This window comes from Impatiens glandulifera, chromosome 5 (genome assembly GCF_907164915.1).
Source record: "Impatiens glandulifera chromosome 5, dImpGla2.1, whole genome shotgun sequence".
Lineage (NCBI taxonomy): Eukaryota > Viridiplantae > Streptophyta > Magnoliopsida > Ericales > Balsaminaceae > Impatiens > Impatiens glandulifera.
Genome location: NC_061866.1, coordinates 9,735,867 through 9,750,806, shown reverse-complemented (window position 1 = coordinate 9,750,806; position 14,940 = coordinate 9,735,867). Strand labels below are relative to the sequence as shown.

The following is a 14,940-nucleotide window of genomic DNA, read 5'->3' as shown; positions in this document are numbered from 1 at the left end:
AAAGGTGATTTATATTCACCTCTTCTACCACTTCTTAACACCTTGATCTTTTCATCAAGTTAGTTTTCAATCTCATTTTTATCGAGAGTGAATTTCTCTATGGCTTCATTTTTATTTTTAATATATATACACATAACAATATTTTGTGTTATCATCAATAAAAGTAATGAAGTATTTGCCTTCACCACGTGTTGGTGTTCCTTTTAAATCACACATGTCTGTATTAATTAAATTAAGTGCTCTATTATTTCTTTCAACATTTCGAAAGGATGATCTCGTCAATTTCTCTTCAATACAAATTTCACACTTGTGTTTCTTATTTATTTCGAATATATGTATACTCTTCAGATTTATAAATTGATGCATCAAATCATAATTAATATGACATGGCCTAACATTCCATAAAATGGAAGACTTCAACAAATAAATAGAAGAGTTGTTCTTTTCCTTCATACTTGGCTTAACTACCATTACATTGAGAAAAAAAAGTCTATCAATAGCATAACCTCTATCTACAAACATTTCACATTTGGATAAAATAATTTTATCCGACTCAATCACAATTTTAAAACCATGCTTACTTAAAAGAGAACCGGATATCAAATTTTTCCGGATCTCCAGAACATACAACACATTAGTCAAAGTTAAGTCTTTCCATAAAGATAACATTAACACCACTTTTCTTTCACCTTGTATGTTAGAAATTATAGAATTCTCTATGAACATTTTTTACCATTCTTCACTTCTTCGAGGCTTGTAAATAATTCTTTATTGGAACAAACATGCCTTATAGCTCTTGTGTTAATCCACCATTCTCATGAATTAGATCCCACCAAGTTAATCTCATATATCACCGCACATAAATTCATTTCTGAAAATCCTTGAGTTAAGTTAGCCTCTCGAACTCTTCTCAACTTCTTGAAATCGGAAGATCTATGGTCCATGCAATTGAATTAAAACATTTTCTCGTGAACTTCTTAGAAATTCCGCCTTTAAGATTAAGGTTTCGGTTTTTGACAAAAAAAAATTGTGTTTTCTTATCTTTACCATGTTCTACCACATTTGTTTAGCCACATGTTGACTAAAGTATTTCTTTGAGGGCCTTTTATATTCATTTTCAATGTGTAGAAGAATCTCTACGTTCATCTACTTTCGCTTGTGCTTAAGGTAGTTCTTGAAATCGTTCCAAGACGGTGGAAGCTTCTCAATAATAGTTGCCACTTGAAAAGTTTGTCCCAATTTATTCCCTCAACATTAATTTCATGCAAAATAACTTGAATCTCTTGAACTTGTTTAATGATCAGTCTTGAATCTACAATTTTATAGTCCGAAAATCGATCAACCATAAACATTTTTGTACCCGCATCTTCGGTTTTGTATTTACGTTGAAGAGATTGTCATAGTTCTTTGGACGTATTCTTTTCACTATACACATTGTACAATGAATCTGACAAACCATTCAATACGTAATTTATACACAAGAAATCTGAATGGGTCCAAGAATCAATGGCCGAAGCCACTTGCACATCAACTTTCGGATGCACGTTTGCATCCGATGATGAAGTCATATTTATCTCATCAATATTAGGAGTGGGAGGATCTTCCGTGAGGAATTGTTCAAGACTCAAGGTCGTGAGGTAGAAGAACATTTCATGTTGACATGTCTTAAAGTTTGAACCATCAATCTTTTATGGCTTATCCAAATAGTTAGCGGGAATCAGCATCCTCATGTTGGAAGTAGGTGTTTCGATAGTCATTTCTAAAACAAAATCAGAAACGTGTAAAAATCCGAGATAAGTAATATAAATATTGTTTTAAGATTATTGGTAATCTTATCTCATAATGATTACACATACATATTATATCAATACATCAAAATGATAATAAACGAAATACAATAGATTGTTAAATAAAACAAAGAAAAATCTTCGCGTTTTCTCTAAGGCCGGTGTAAATCATAGATCCCTTAAAAGAATTTCACTGTCTCCCGTTTGTGCTGGAGAGTTTCGTCGGTGGCTGCTTCCTAAGGTACAACAGAACCTACAATGGTTTAGCACAAAAAAACCACTACAACAACGAACTAGAAAAAAATACATGAATCACAATCACCTGGTTTCAAGAGAACTATTCGAGTCAAGAACTCGAAGAATGCTCACAAATAACTCTCACAAAAACAGGAAAGATTTTTGAAACTCTAGAGTGAGAAATGATAATATGATGTGTGGAAAGGAATACAAGGTGAAGGGATATATATAATTGAAAATTAAACCCTAAAACCATTAATCAATTATTTAATTCAACGACCACTAATACATCATTCATCCATCCAATGGTTATCATTGCTTACCTTTTCATTATCCTTGCAAGTTACATCCATCAATATGTATTTTGTAGTTACGATATAAATTAACAACATTTGTTAATTTCCTCAATTAAGACATTATTGTTAATGGTAACAATTAACAAATTCATTTTCATTTGGATTAAATTTTATTTTAATTCACATTGAATTTGGTGTAATTTCATTTGGATTAAATTTCACCTTAATTCACATTTGAATTTGGTGTGAATTTTATTTGGATTAAATTTCATCATTAATTCACATTTGAATTTGGTGTGAATTTCATTTGCCCAAATATCAGGTACATTTAATTAATGAAATTAGTTTAATTCCAACATTTCTTGGCGTGGATTGATTCTTTAATATTCTCTATACTTCATTGATCAATACACAACTCATAGAAATAATCCAAATTGATTAAAAGGGAGTCTTGAATTTTGAAAATAAAATTAATTCAAAATCGGATTTTAGTTCGGTAATTGTTCTTTCTTGATTTGGATGTTTATAATTTATTGTTATATCATGTAAAATAATAATGGAGTAATTGTGATTGATCACATTCTTTAATTTATAATTTGGAGTCTTAAAAGATTATGTTGTTGTATTTTAAAATAAATTTTGAATTGAGCTTGAACTGGCATGTTCAAATGTAGTTTGGGTTTTGGTTTATGTTTTTGATCATTTATGGTTAACTCTTTGAGAATGGATGTGCACTTAAATAGTTTTGCCAAATTATGAAAGGTTGAAAATTCTAAAATGAGGTGAACTTTGATGGATGATTATGATTATGATCAATAATAACTCCAGTTTGTTGGAAATAATGAATGAGTCATCATTGGGTAACGTATAAGTGGCTTGGGGAATATAAATATTTCTATCTTAGTTAATGTCTAAGTCAAACTTGGGAAGTGGAGTAGTGGTTTGAATAATGTAAAGGTTTCTAGGGTAGTGTAAAGGTTTCTTGTATATTGTATATAAATAGGGATCTCCCCCTCTCATGTAATCAATACAATAATAAATAATATATTACAACTTTTCTCTACATGGTATTAGAACGGGTACTTGTGTCTTGACTCTCTTTCAGCACTATCTTTACTTTCTCATATTCCTTTTTAGCATTGTTGTGCTGTTTATTTTGAAATTTCAGAGTATTCTCTGTTTTTGTTAAACACGACAATGACTACTTTCGGGAGCAATTTTTTTGATGGGCACTCAACCGGGAAGATGACCTCGGTTCTTTTGAATGAAAAGAACCACATCACTTGGGCGCGGTTAACAACTATTTTTCTCAAAGGGAAGCTCAAATTTGGCCATATTTCTGGGACATCAACGCAACCAATCATATCAGAGAAATCCACTAAGGAAGATCAGAAAAGGGCCGAGGAATGGGAAGCCCATGACTATCAAATCATGAGTTGGCTTCTAAATTCCATGGAGCCGAGAATTACCGAATTTTTCTTGGGCAAAAATTCAGCAAAAGAAATTTGGGATTCGGTCAAGAAAAGATATGGTAATACTCAAAATTATGCTCACATATATCAACTGAAATCTGAAATCCAGTCCCTCAAAAAGGGATCAAAGTCGGTTACCGAAATTGTTAGTGATTTAACCAGAAGACGAGAAGAACACATGAAGTACTTACCTCAGACCAACGATGAGAATACCTTGTAAGAGCGAGATGAACAAGAAGGGATATACCAGTTGCTTGCCTCCTTCGATCCGAGTTGGTACACCATTCGTGCTCAAATTCTCATGATGTCTACTCTTCCAGATTTCGATGATGTTGTCTCAAGGCTACAATAAGAGGAGACACAGAGAAGCACCATGGGAGGTGAGGGGCAAACAACAGGTGAAAATCAAGCATTTTTTGGTCACAAATCCCAAAATTTTCAATGAACCAGCAATCTCTTATGTAATCATTGTAAGAAACTGGGTCATGCTAAGGAGTTTGTTTGACTCTTCTGTAATCATTGTAAGAAACTAGGTCATGCTAAGGAGTTTTGTTTCAAACTCTATCCTCATCTTCGTGCGGAAAAGAAGAATGGCGAAGAAAAAGGTAGAAATTTTAATGGGAGAAACCCGAAAGGATTTCTCACTCAAAACAATGGAGGAGAAAGTAATGATCAAATGGGCTGGAATACTAGGCCAACTACTGGACAACACAACTTTAACATATCAGTAGGGTCAAACAATCAAACAGATTTCAATAATCTTTTTTATCAGTTTACCAAATTCATGCAAACACAAGAGGCTCGGTCCACATCCAAAGTGGACCCAGGTATTTTTTTTCAAAATATTTTACATATTTTTGCAAAAATCCTAATTATTGGGTAATTGATTTAGGAGCCTCGGATCATATGACTGGAAATAAAAATAATGTTTTGGATTTTTCCATTAAAAATTCACAACAAAGTGTTAAAACAGCTAATGATTCAAATATGCCTATCTTAGGAACTAGGTCTATCAGAGTATTTTCAAAAAATGTTGATAATGTTTTTTATGTTCCACAATTATCTCCTAACTTCTTATCTGTTAGCAAAATAACTAAAGATCTTAAATGTCTTGTTATTTTTTCTAATGAATGTGTTGTATTTCAGGACAAGTTCATAGGAATGAAGATTGGTGAAGGACAACTTGTCAACGATATTTATATTTTTGATCTTTCTAGATGTGCTTTCAATTCATACACTAATTTTGAGAAAGATTTATGGCATCAAAGGCTAGGACATCCTTCTAATAAAGTTATAAAACATCTTTTTCGAATAGATAATTTTTGTTCAAATTGTGATATTTGTCAATTTTCAAAACAAACCAAACTTCCTTTTTCCATCTCTACAAATAAAACCAAATCTCGATGATTTCTGATGTATGGGGTCATGTACCTATCGATTCGTATAATAATTTTAGATATTATGTTAGTTTCATCGATGATTTCTCACGAACAACTTGGATTTATCTTTTAACTTCAAATGTGGAAGTGTATGAAAAAAAATTGGAATTTAATTCATTTGCAGAAAATCATTTTAATTCCACAATTAAAAACTTTCGATCTGATAATGGTACTGAATACATTAACTCAAATTTTTCAAACTTCTTTAAATCAAAGGGCATTGTTCATCAAAAAACTTGTCCTCATACACCTGCCCAAAATGGAGTTGCTGAATGAAAAAATAGACACCTTCTTGAGGTAACTCGAGCTTTACTTTTCCAGTCTAATGTCCCTAAGAGATTTTGGTTTGATACCCTTCTCGCTGCGGTTCACTTTATAAACAGAATTCCTACCTCTGTATTGAATGGAAAAGCTCCACTCAATGTCTTAAATAACAAAGAAATATCTTATGAATATTTGCGTGTTTTCGGTTGCACATGTTTTGTTCACACTAGTCGCACCGATAAACTTAGTACAACTTCCATTAAAGCTTTGTTTCTTGGATATTCAACGACTCAGAAAGGGTATAAATGTTATGATTTTGAAACTAATAAAATTTTCATATCTAGAAATGTTATATTTAGAGAGCATGAGCTATTTTTCAAAGAAAAAATTAATGATTATGATTCTTTTAACGATTTTATCCCTACTCTTAACCCTTTTACAGATGTAACTACAGGAAATGAAGCACTAAGGTCATGCTCATGCTCAGGGGAGATGAGGTACCAAGGAACAAAGATAACGTGGAATTCGATATCATCTCAGGGGGAGAATTAGAGAGTTCAACATATTCAAGAGGAAATCAGGAGTCACATGGTTCAGAAAATCCATCAGAACAAGAAAGACAACCTATTTAGAAGAAGTTCGTGAAAACCTATCAGGATATGAAGGTGTAAGAAGATCTGTGCGTCTTAGCCGACCACCTGCAAAACTTGATGACTATATTTCTTATAAGGTATCCTACCCTATTCAACAATTTTTATCTTATGAAAACATTTCTCCAACACATTTTAATTTTTTAACTTGTTTAGATAACATTGAGCCTAAAAATTTTCAAGAAGTTGTTTCTAATCCTCTATGGCAACAAGTTATGTGTGAGGAACTAGAAGCACTTGAAAAAAATCATACTTGGTATATTGTTGTTCCTCCTATAGGAAAAAGACTTGTCGGCTGTAAATGGGTATATAAAATAAAATATGATAGTAATGGTAAAATATATAGATACAAGGCACGTCTTGTAGCAAAGGGATATACTCAAACATATGTTATAGATTATGAGGAAACATTTGCCCCCATAGCCAAAATGAACACGGTTAGAATTCTTTTAACGATTGTCATTAATAAAAATTGGAATATTTTTCAAATGGATGTAAAAAATGTTTTTCTCCAGGGTGATTTAGAGGAGGAAGTATATATGGATCTTCCTCCAAGTTACAAATACAACTTGAGTTCTAAACTTGTTTGTAAACTTAATAAAGCTATATATGGATTAAAACAATCACCCCGTACTTGGTATGCTAAATTAAGTAATGCTCTTCTTCAAAATGGATTCACAAAAGGTACGGCAGATTCCTCCCTATTTATATAAAATTTCTCTATTTTTGTTCTTATATATGTTGATTATATTATAATTACTGGGAAAAATGACGAAGAAATAAATAAAGATAAAAAGTATTTACAAAAAACTTTTGATATCAAAGACTTCGGTATTCTTAAATATTTTCTTGGAGTAGAGATAGCTCATTCACAAAAAGGGTTATTCTTATCTCAAAGAAAATATATTTTAGATTTATTAAATGAAACAAGGAAGTTGGGATTAAAACCAACTTATACTCCAATGGACACCACTACTAAACTTAATTCTGAAGATGGTGAGTTGTTAGTGGATATTGGCAGGTATCAAAGGTTAGTTGACAAACTTATATATTTAACCGTCACTAGACCAAATATTACTTTTTCTATTAGTGTAGTGAGCCAGTTTATGCATGCTCCACGAACAAGTCACCTAAAAACAGTCGAAAGAATACTTCGATATCTCAAGGCTACTCCGGGACAAGGAATCTAGCTTAAAAGAAATCAGTGCTTAAACATCATTGGATACTCGGATGTAGACTGGGCAGAAAGTTCTGATAAAAAATCAACCACTGGATTATGTACATTTGTTGGCGGGAATTTAGTCACTTGGCGTAGAAAGAAGCAAAACGTGGTTGCAAGATCCAGCGCTGAAGCAGAATACCAGGTTATGGCTACTACAGCTAGCAAACTTATTTGGATTAAGCATCTACTCCAAGATATGGGGATATCTCATAGTGAACCGATGAAAATGTATTGCGACAACATAGCGGCACGACATATCGCATTTAATCCCGTTTTTCATGAACGAATGAAACATATTGAAGTTGACTGTCACTTTATCAGGGAGAAAGTACAATCTAGCCAAATTGAAACACCTTAAGTAATGAGTAAGAACCAGTTGGCCGACATCTTCACAAAGTCTTTGAATAGAACCTCCTTCGACCACATTCTTGACAAGTTAGGAGTTTTCAATCTATTCACTCCTAACTTGAGGGGGAGTGTTGGAAATAATGAATGAGTCATCATTGGGTAACGTATAAGTGGCTTGAGGAATATAAATATTTCCACCTTGGTTAATGTCTAAGTCAAACTTGGGAAGTGGAGTAGTGGTTTGAGTAATGTAAACGTTTCTAGGGTAGTGTAAAGGTTTCTTGTATATTGTATATAAATAGGGCTCTCCCCCTCTCATGTAATCAATACAATAATAAATAATATATTATAACTTTTCTCTACACAGTATATTTAGAATTTTGTTAGCGCTTGGATTATGATGTTTTAACCCATTATTGTCTATTATCATTTTTCTAAATATTATTCACTCATTAAATCGAAAAATTAAGAAATACTAACATTAATCACGTGCGGGATAAAAATATAAACAAAATATTATTTGTCTATAAATATTTTAAATAATATTAATATTATTCAAATTTTGTTAATTTAAAATTAGTTTGTGAAAATTAAGTTCAATCTAAAATTTAATGTTAACATGTATTTTAAAATTCATTAAACATCTAAAGTTAAAAAATTTAATTTATGAGTTTGAAAAACACTTAAAAGAAATGTAGATTTCTTCTAATTAAGAATTAAGTCATTGACACCATTTATCTTGTTAGTTACTATAGATCGATCTAGAGATTTTACTTAAAGTTGTGTCATACATTTTTTTTCTTATCTAAAGTAATTTTAGATGTGTTTTACATTATTACCGACCTCTTATCCTTTACCGCGACCTTTTTAAACACCATTCACACAATCCATATCTCATATTGTGACTTCACACACTTATTAAATCATGACCACCAATCTCAATCGACGTCTCAAATCATGACCTCACATTTTCACATGCCTCTTATCACACTCGACAAATCAACCACCAATCTCAATTGACCTATAGTATCGTGAGTTCACACATTTTCACATTTCGGTCAATCAAAATTTCATTCATATTATTTTTAACCACCGATATCTCATTTATTATCGGCCTCTTATCCCCATAAATCCCACCTCTCATCTCATTATTTTTACCTTTACCGCGATCTCTTTTACCACCAATTGATATCTTATCTTGTGACTCACACTTTTTCATATTCATCGTTATCCACTCGGAAAATCACCCACAAATCTCAATCAACCTTTAATCTCATGACCTTCCACACTTTTATAATTTGATTAATCAAAAATTCATTCATATATTTTAACCACTAATATCTCATTTATTATCATGCTCTTATATATTACCGCGACCTATTTTTTACCTTAATTTCGGTAAACCAACTACCAAATCTCAATCGACATCTCATCTAGTAACCTCACACACTTTCACACAACTCTTATCCTCGTCAAACCAACACTAATTCCTCAAAATCAACATTTCATCTTGTGACTCACACTTATTCATATGTCTTTTTGTCCCCTCGACAAATAACTCATCAATCATAATCGACCTCTAATCTTGTGACATCATACACTTTTACATTTCGGTCAATTAAAACATATCATTCATATATTTTAACCATTAATATCTCATTTGTTATCAACCTCTTAAATTATCTTCACGTTTGCAAACCATCCACCAAATCTCAATTGACATCTCATCTCATCTCATGACCTTACACACACTTTCACATACACCTCTATCCCTCGTCAAATCAAACATCGATCTCCCTAATCGACCTCTCATCTTGTGACTCACATTTTTTTATATGCCTCTTTTATCCCCTTAGCAAACCACTCACCAATCCTAATTTCTACATCTAATCTCATGACCTCACACACGCGTTTATACTCTGATCAATCAACGTCTTATTTATATATTTTTAACCATCGATATCCTCCCTTTATTATCGACTTCTTATCCTGACAAATCAACCACAAATTCCCACCTCACATCTCATCATATTTATTCTTATCGCGACTTCTTTTATCCCTATTTTAATAAATCAATAATCAATTTCCCAATCGACCACTTCAGTCAATCAACATCTCATTCATATATTTTTTACAACTAATATCTAATTTTTTAAGAAGACCTCTTATATTTACCCTCACTTCGGCAAACTAACCACCAAATCTCAATCAACATTTCATTTCGTGACCTCACACACTTTCATACACCTCTTATCCCATCGGCAAACCACCCACCAATCTATATATAATTAATTTGTTAAAAAGTTGAATTTATATTGTTTGAAATGTCGCACGTTCATCAAATTTGGTGTTGATTTTAAAATATAAAGTGTTATTAGCTTAGTTGGTTAAAGGATTGTACTTGTTTTTGTTAGGTAGTAACTTCAAAACATAAATATAGTATTTTTAATTTTATTTTTAATTGTTTCAAGTTTATGGGTCGGTTAACCCACGATCTGACTCAAATATTCATTTACTCTCACATATATATATTCAAATTAACCACATCTCTCGACCCGGCAAACCAAACAAATTCAAATTAAGCATTAATATATATATATATATATATAAGAAATTTCCACTATTCCAAATTTGGAAAAAGGATGCCGCTAATTTCATATATAGAAAATGTGTATAAATGGTGCTTAATTATTATATGGATATTGATGGTCTGAAATGAGAGGTTAGCTATATTACAAGCTCATGTTTCTAAATCCGAAAATTTTACTTCAAAATAGACTTTATATTTATTATCTAAATATGCAGTAAATAGTTTATCCTATTAAAATGTCTATTATGAAATATATAACAACAACAACACATACACACAAAATATTGATTCATATATCAAACATTGAAGTATATAATAACAATGTTAGAGGAATCAAACTAGTCTATAAATTCCATCTCAAGCTCAAACAATCCCTATATGCTGGAATTGCGATTTAAAAAAATTAGGAGAGTAAATGTCTACCAAAAATTAAAGGGAGGATATTTCAACTAACCAACCAAAGAATCTGATGATACGAAAAAAATTCCAATTTATGACCTACAAATCAACAAGACCCAACTTGAAAACGATTTTAGTGAGATCAATCATTAGACTTTTTGTGAAAATACACCAATCGATTTAGACGTTTTGTTTGTGAAACTTTTGCTAGCTGTAACTGTTGCTATTGTGATTTCTAATAATCTTTGAAGATTAATGTAGCAAATGATATAGTTTCTCATGAGTATTATGTCACTTTTAGATGTTTGCGTATGTGTGTAAATTCGCAAATTTGGACACATCCATTTATTAGAAACTTTATTTTGCTACGCAAGAAAATTAAGGTACAATAAAAAGATACATGAAAAACATAATGACAAGGTCCAAACCGGAAGAAGAAAAAGAAAACATCTACTAGATTCCTTATTCTTAAAAAGACATAAAATTAATAATCATGGTTTAAGAAACTTTGTAAACCATTTGGCAGAAAGTTTAGGGTATCTCTTTAAGTTGTCCTTGTAATCCACAAAGTTTATGCCAAAACGAACTGTATATCCCGAGTTCCATTCAAAGTTATCCATTAGAGACCAAGCAAAATAACCTTTTACATTTGCTCCTTTCCTGTGACATTACAATCAATTAATTAACATTAGTTAGTTAGGAACCATTAATACACAATGACATATAATATATATAACCAATTTTAATTTCAATATAAATGTGCTTACTCAATTGCTTTTTTGAGGTAAAATAAATGGCTATTGTAGAATGTAATCCTCGGTTCATCATGTAGGGCTTCCGCAAGTGGTATCGTCGCATTGTTTAATTCGCTAATTCCTGTAAGAAAAAACAACAATCATTTTGCAACTCTAAAACTTTAAATGAAAGTATTATAACATTACTTACCATTTTCAGTGATATATATAAGAGGATTGTTATATTTATTCTTCAAGTATAGTAGAATATTGCGAATCCCTTTTGGATAAACGTAGAGCCAAACTGAAGCCGACTATATATATGTCACACACGATCATTATAAGGTAAGAAAATTAATAAAATAAATTTATCTATGTTTGCAAAATTGGAAACTTACCCTTGGACCAATATCTTTTCCATTGCGCTGGGCTTAAATTTAAAAAAATAAAATAAAAACATAAGAAAACGTTATAAGTTATATATTCCAACATGGGTAACATTTTCGAGCATTAAAATCAAAAGACCTAGTAGACTTACTAGTGAGATTCACTTTAGAATCAGTTGAATAACTCAAAAGACCATTATTGTTCTTGTGTGCTTTACTTGCATAATTTGTTGTGTAATAATTAAGTCCAATAAAATCAAACGATCCTTTCAACAAATAAGATTGTCGTCTAGTGAATTTCGGAAGTCTCGAGCCAACAAGATGTCGCATTGACTTCGGATAATCACCATTAACTATTGGATCCGTGGCCCTATAAATTTATTTAGAAATTAAGGATATTTGAAGTATTAAGAAAAATTAATAATAACTTAAAATTACATTAATGGATTAGAAGATTAGAACTCACCATCCACACATGAAGTCAAGAGCTACCTTCGAAGCTTTCCGATCTTGCTTTGATTTGGTGAGAGGCTCAAACCAGTGACATACATTTGTAATTCCAATCTTTCCATTTTGATATTTCTAGCATTTCCAAAATAAATAATGAATTTTTTTCTTTATTGGTTTTTAGTTTTGCGAATAATAGTGAATAAACAATATCATGATGAAAATGACTAGCTAAAATTACTTGATATTTATCGCGGTAAAGTTTAACCGCCGCCCCATGAGCAAGAAGTTGGTTATGCATAACCTTATAAGGTTCTATTGCGGAATTTCCTCCAGTACAGTTTGCAATAAAAGGAGAACAACGACCTGGAGCTAGAATTCCAGATGCGTAACCGTTCACAGCAAATGTCCACGGCTCGTTTAGCGTAATCCAATGTTTAACTCGATCTCCAAATTCCTTAAAACAAATGTCTACATAGTCTACGAAATCTCGCCTATAATATTTGTTACATGAACTTAGTACTATTTTTTTATAATAAATGTTTAAAATTTAATATTTAAACTTTATATATATTTACTTACACAACGCGGGAACTCAAGAAACCGCTATACTCATCTTCCAATGGTTGGGGAATATCCCAATGAAAAATAGTCACATATGGAGTTTTACCTGATTTAATATTTCACAAATAAATATAATATGATATGTATGTACAAAGATTAATGTAATCTCAATTATTAACTTAGTGAAAAACAATGTATTATTTTGATATAAGTGTAGTTAATTTTTTTAGATTATGTGATTTCTAACCAACGTAACATAGAATTATAAAACGTGATATTGAAGGGAATTTTGAATGAAGACCTTGAGCTAACAATTCATTTATTAAATTGTTGTAATATTGAATGCCTTCTTTGTTCACGCCATCCTTTAACTTTCCAGCTGCAATAAATAATTTAATTAAAATTATTATGAACCATATTTTAAGCAAGTTGATATATGTATAATTAGATCTATTATATAATTGTTACTTGGTATAATTCTAGGCCAGGCTATTGAAATTCTGTAAGCATCCATGTTCAGGTCTTTCAAATATTGGATGTCAATCTGAAAATATTAAAACAATTTCAATTAAGATTAATTGTATACATAAAAATGTTATTACTATTGAAAATTTGTTTTATGGGTTTTCTCAAAAATAATATTTACTTACTTTATATTTGTGATAAGAATCTATTGCAACATCTCCATTGCTTCGGTCATCTATTCTTTCTGTCATCAGAGATTAAATAAATAAATCAATACAACATACAATTTAGCTATGAAGTTCGCTCTTTTATATTATATAAGTCACACATCTATATATTATTTTTGGGTATTTCATTTTCATATATATTGGGACGAAGTTTAAGTAACGTACTAACTAACTAAAATGATCTTTCGATCCTTTCGACGATTCAAAATTATATCACACAAACATATATTCAACAAATAAAAGAAAGATAAAATCGTTACCTATTCCGAAACGCTTTTAAAGAAATAAAATCAAAATATAATATTGAACAAGTAGATCTAACTAGTGAGATGGTGTCGCTCATAGTGATCCCAAATTTAGAATATTCTACTTCAATCCATGAACTTAATTTAATTATTCTTTCAAATCCAAAAACTAAAGTTTGAAGACTTGAATAAAATTAATAAAAAAATAATTCATATATCTTCATTATTATGACATTATCTGAGATTCGTTCTGAAAAATTCATAGAGTTGGTTGAGAAGTTCATCTCCTTTCTTGAAAACTTTTGTGCACATTAATTAATTCTTTTGTGTTTATGCGTGCTGTCTTTATTTTTCTCTCATATTGTTTTTCAATATTTATTTTTTCTAATGTCATATTTTGTTTCGTTATACTTAAACAATTCTCATATTTTATATTTCATGGATCATATTAAAAAAAAAAAGTTCTAAATTATTAATTTTGGAAAGAATAGATTTGGGTATAAGTAAATTAGAACTACTATATTATTTTATATATTATATAATGAAAGAAACCTGGATGTTTGTGGGTATATGTATCCCACAAACTTGGTTTTCTGCCTCCTTCATTTGCTCCTCCTTCATACTATAAAATGTAACTTATATGAGTGAATTCATTAATAAAACAAAGAAAATAAATAAATATGGTCAATTAGAAAATGATATATACCTGGTAAGATGAAGAAGCAGCTCCAAAAATAAAGCCATGTGGAAAGCTGGTTCTATTTAGAGAAGAAATTCGGTAGTTTTCATCAATGGAGGCTTGACAACATACGAGGAGGAAGAGAATGAAACATGAGAAGATAACTTGCACAAGGGCAAATTGCTTCTCCATTACTAATAATAATATGATTAATTAGGGTTTGGTTTTCTGTGATTTGAAAGACCTCATAGCTCTCTTTTATAGCTCCTGAATTTACACAGCTGTCATTATTCCATAATATTTTTTTATTTTTTTGGGATTTAAAAAAAAAAACTTATTTTATGAAAAATAACATATTTGGGTTTTATTTTGTTAAATTATTATAATGTCTTTTTGCATTTAAAATTTATATTTTTAAAGAAAATAAATATATTTTAGTAATTTATTGGTTAAAACGATAATATGTAATAGAGAGAATTTTAAAAAAAA

At 30.8% G+C, this 14,940-nt stretch overlaps 1 protein-coding gene across 1 annotated transcript; it reads right to left on the bottom strand.

The window, feature by feature from the left end:
• Nucleotides 1-11,188: 11,188 nt before the first annotated feature.
• Nucleotides 11,189-14,652, bottom strand: LOC124938555 (beta-glucosidase 12-like). Its single transcript, XM_047479022.1, has 13 exons — nt 14,479-14,652; nt 14,325-14,394; nt 13,486-13,544; nt 13,304-13,379; nt 13,137-13,214; nt 12,854-12,941; nt 12,513-12,765; nt 12,291-12,406; nt 11,977-12,194; nt 11,837-11,868; nt 11,650-11,752; nt 11,472-11,580; nt 11,189-11,364 (listed from the first exon to the last, which is right to left on the bottom strand). The coding sequence occupies exons 1-13, from the start codon at nt 14,641-14,643 to the stop codon at nt 11,196-11,198; spliced, it is 1,536 nt and encodes a 511-aa protein (XP_047334978.1). The 5' UTR covers nt 14,644-14,652; the 3' UTR covers nt 11,189-11,195.
• Between the last annotated feature and the right edge of the window lie 288 nt (nt 14,653-14,940).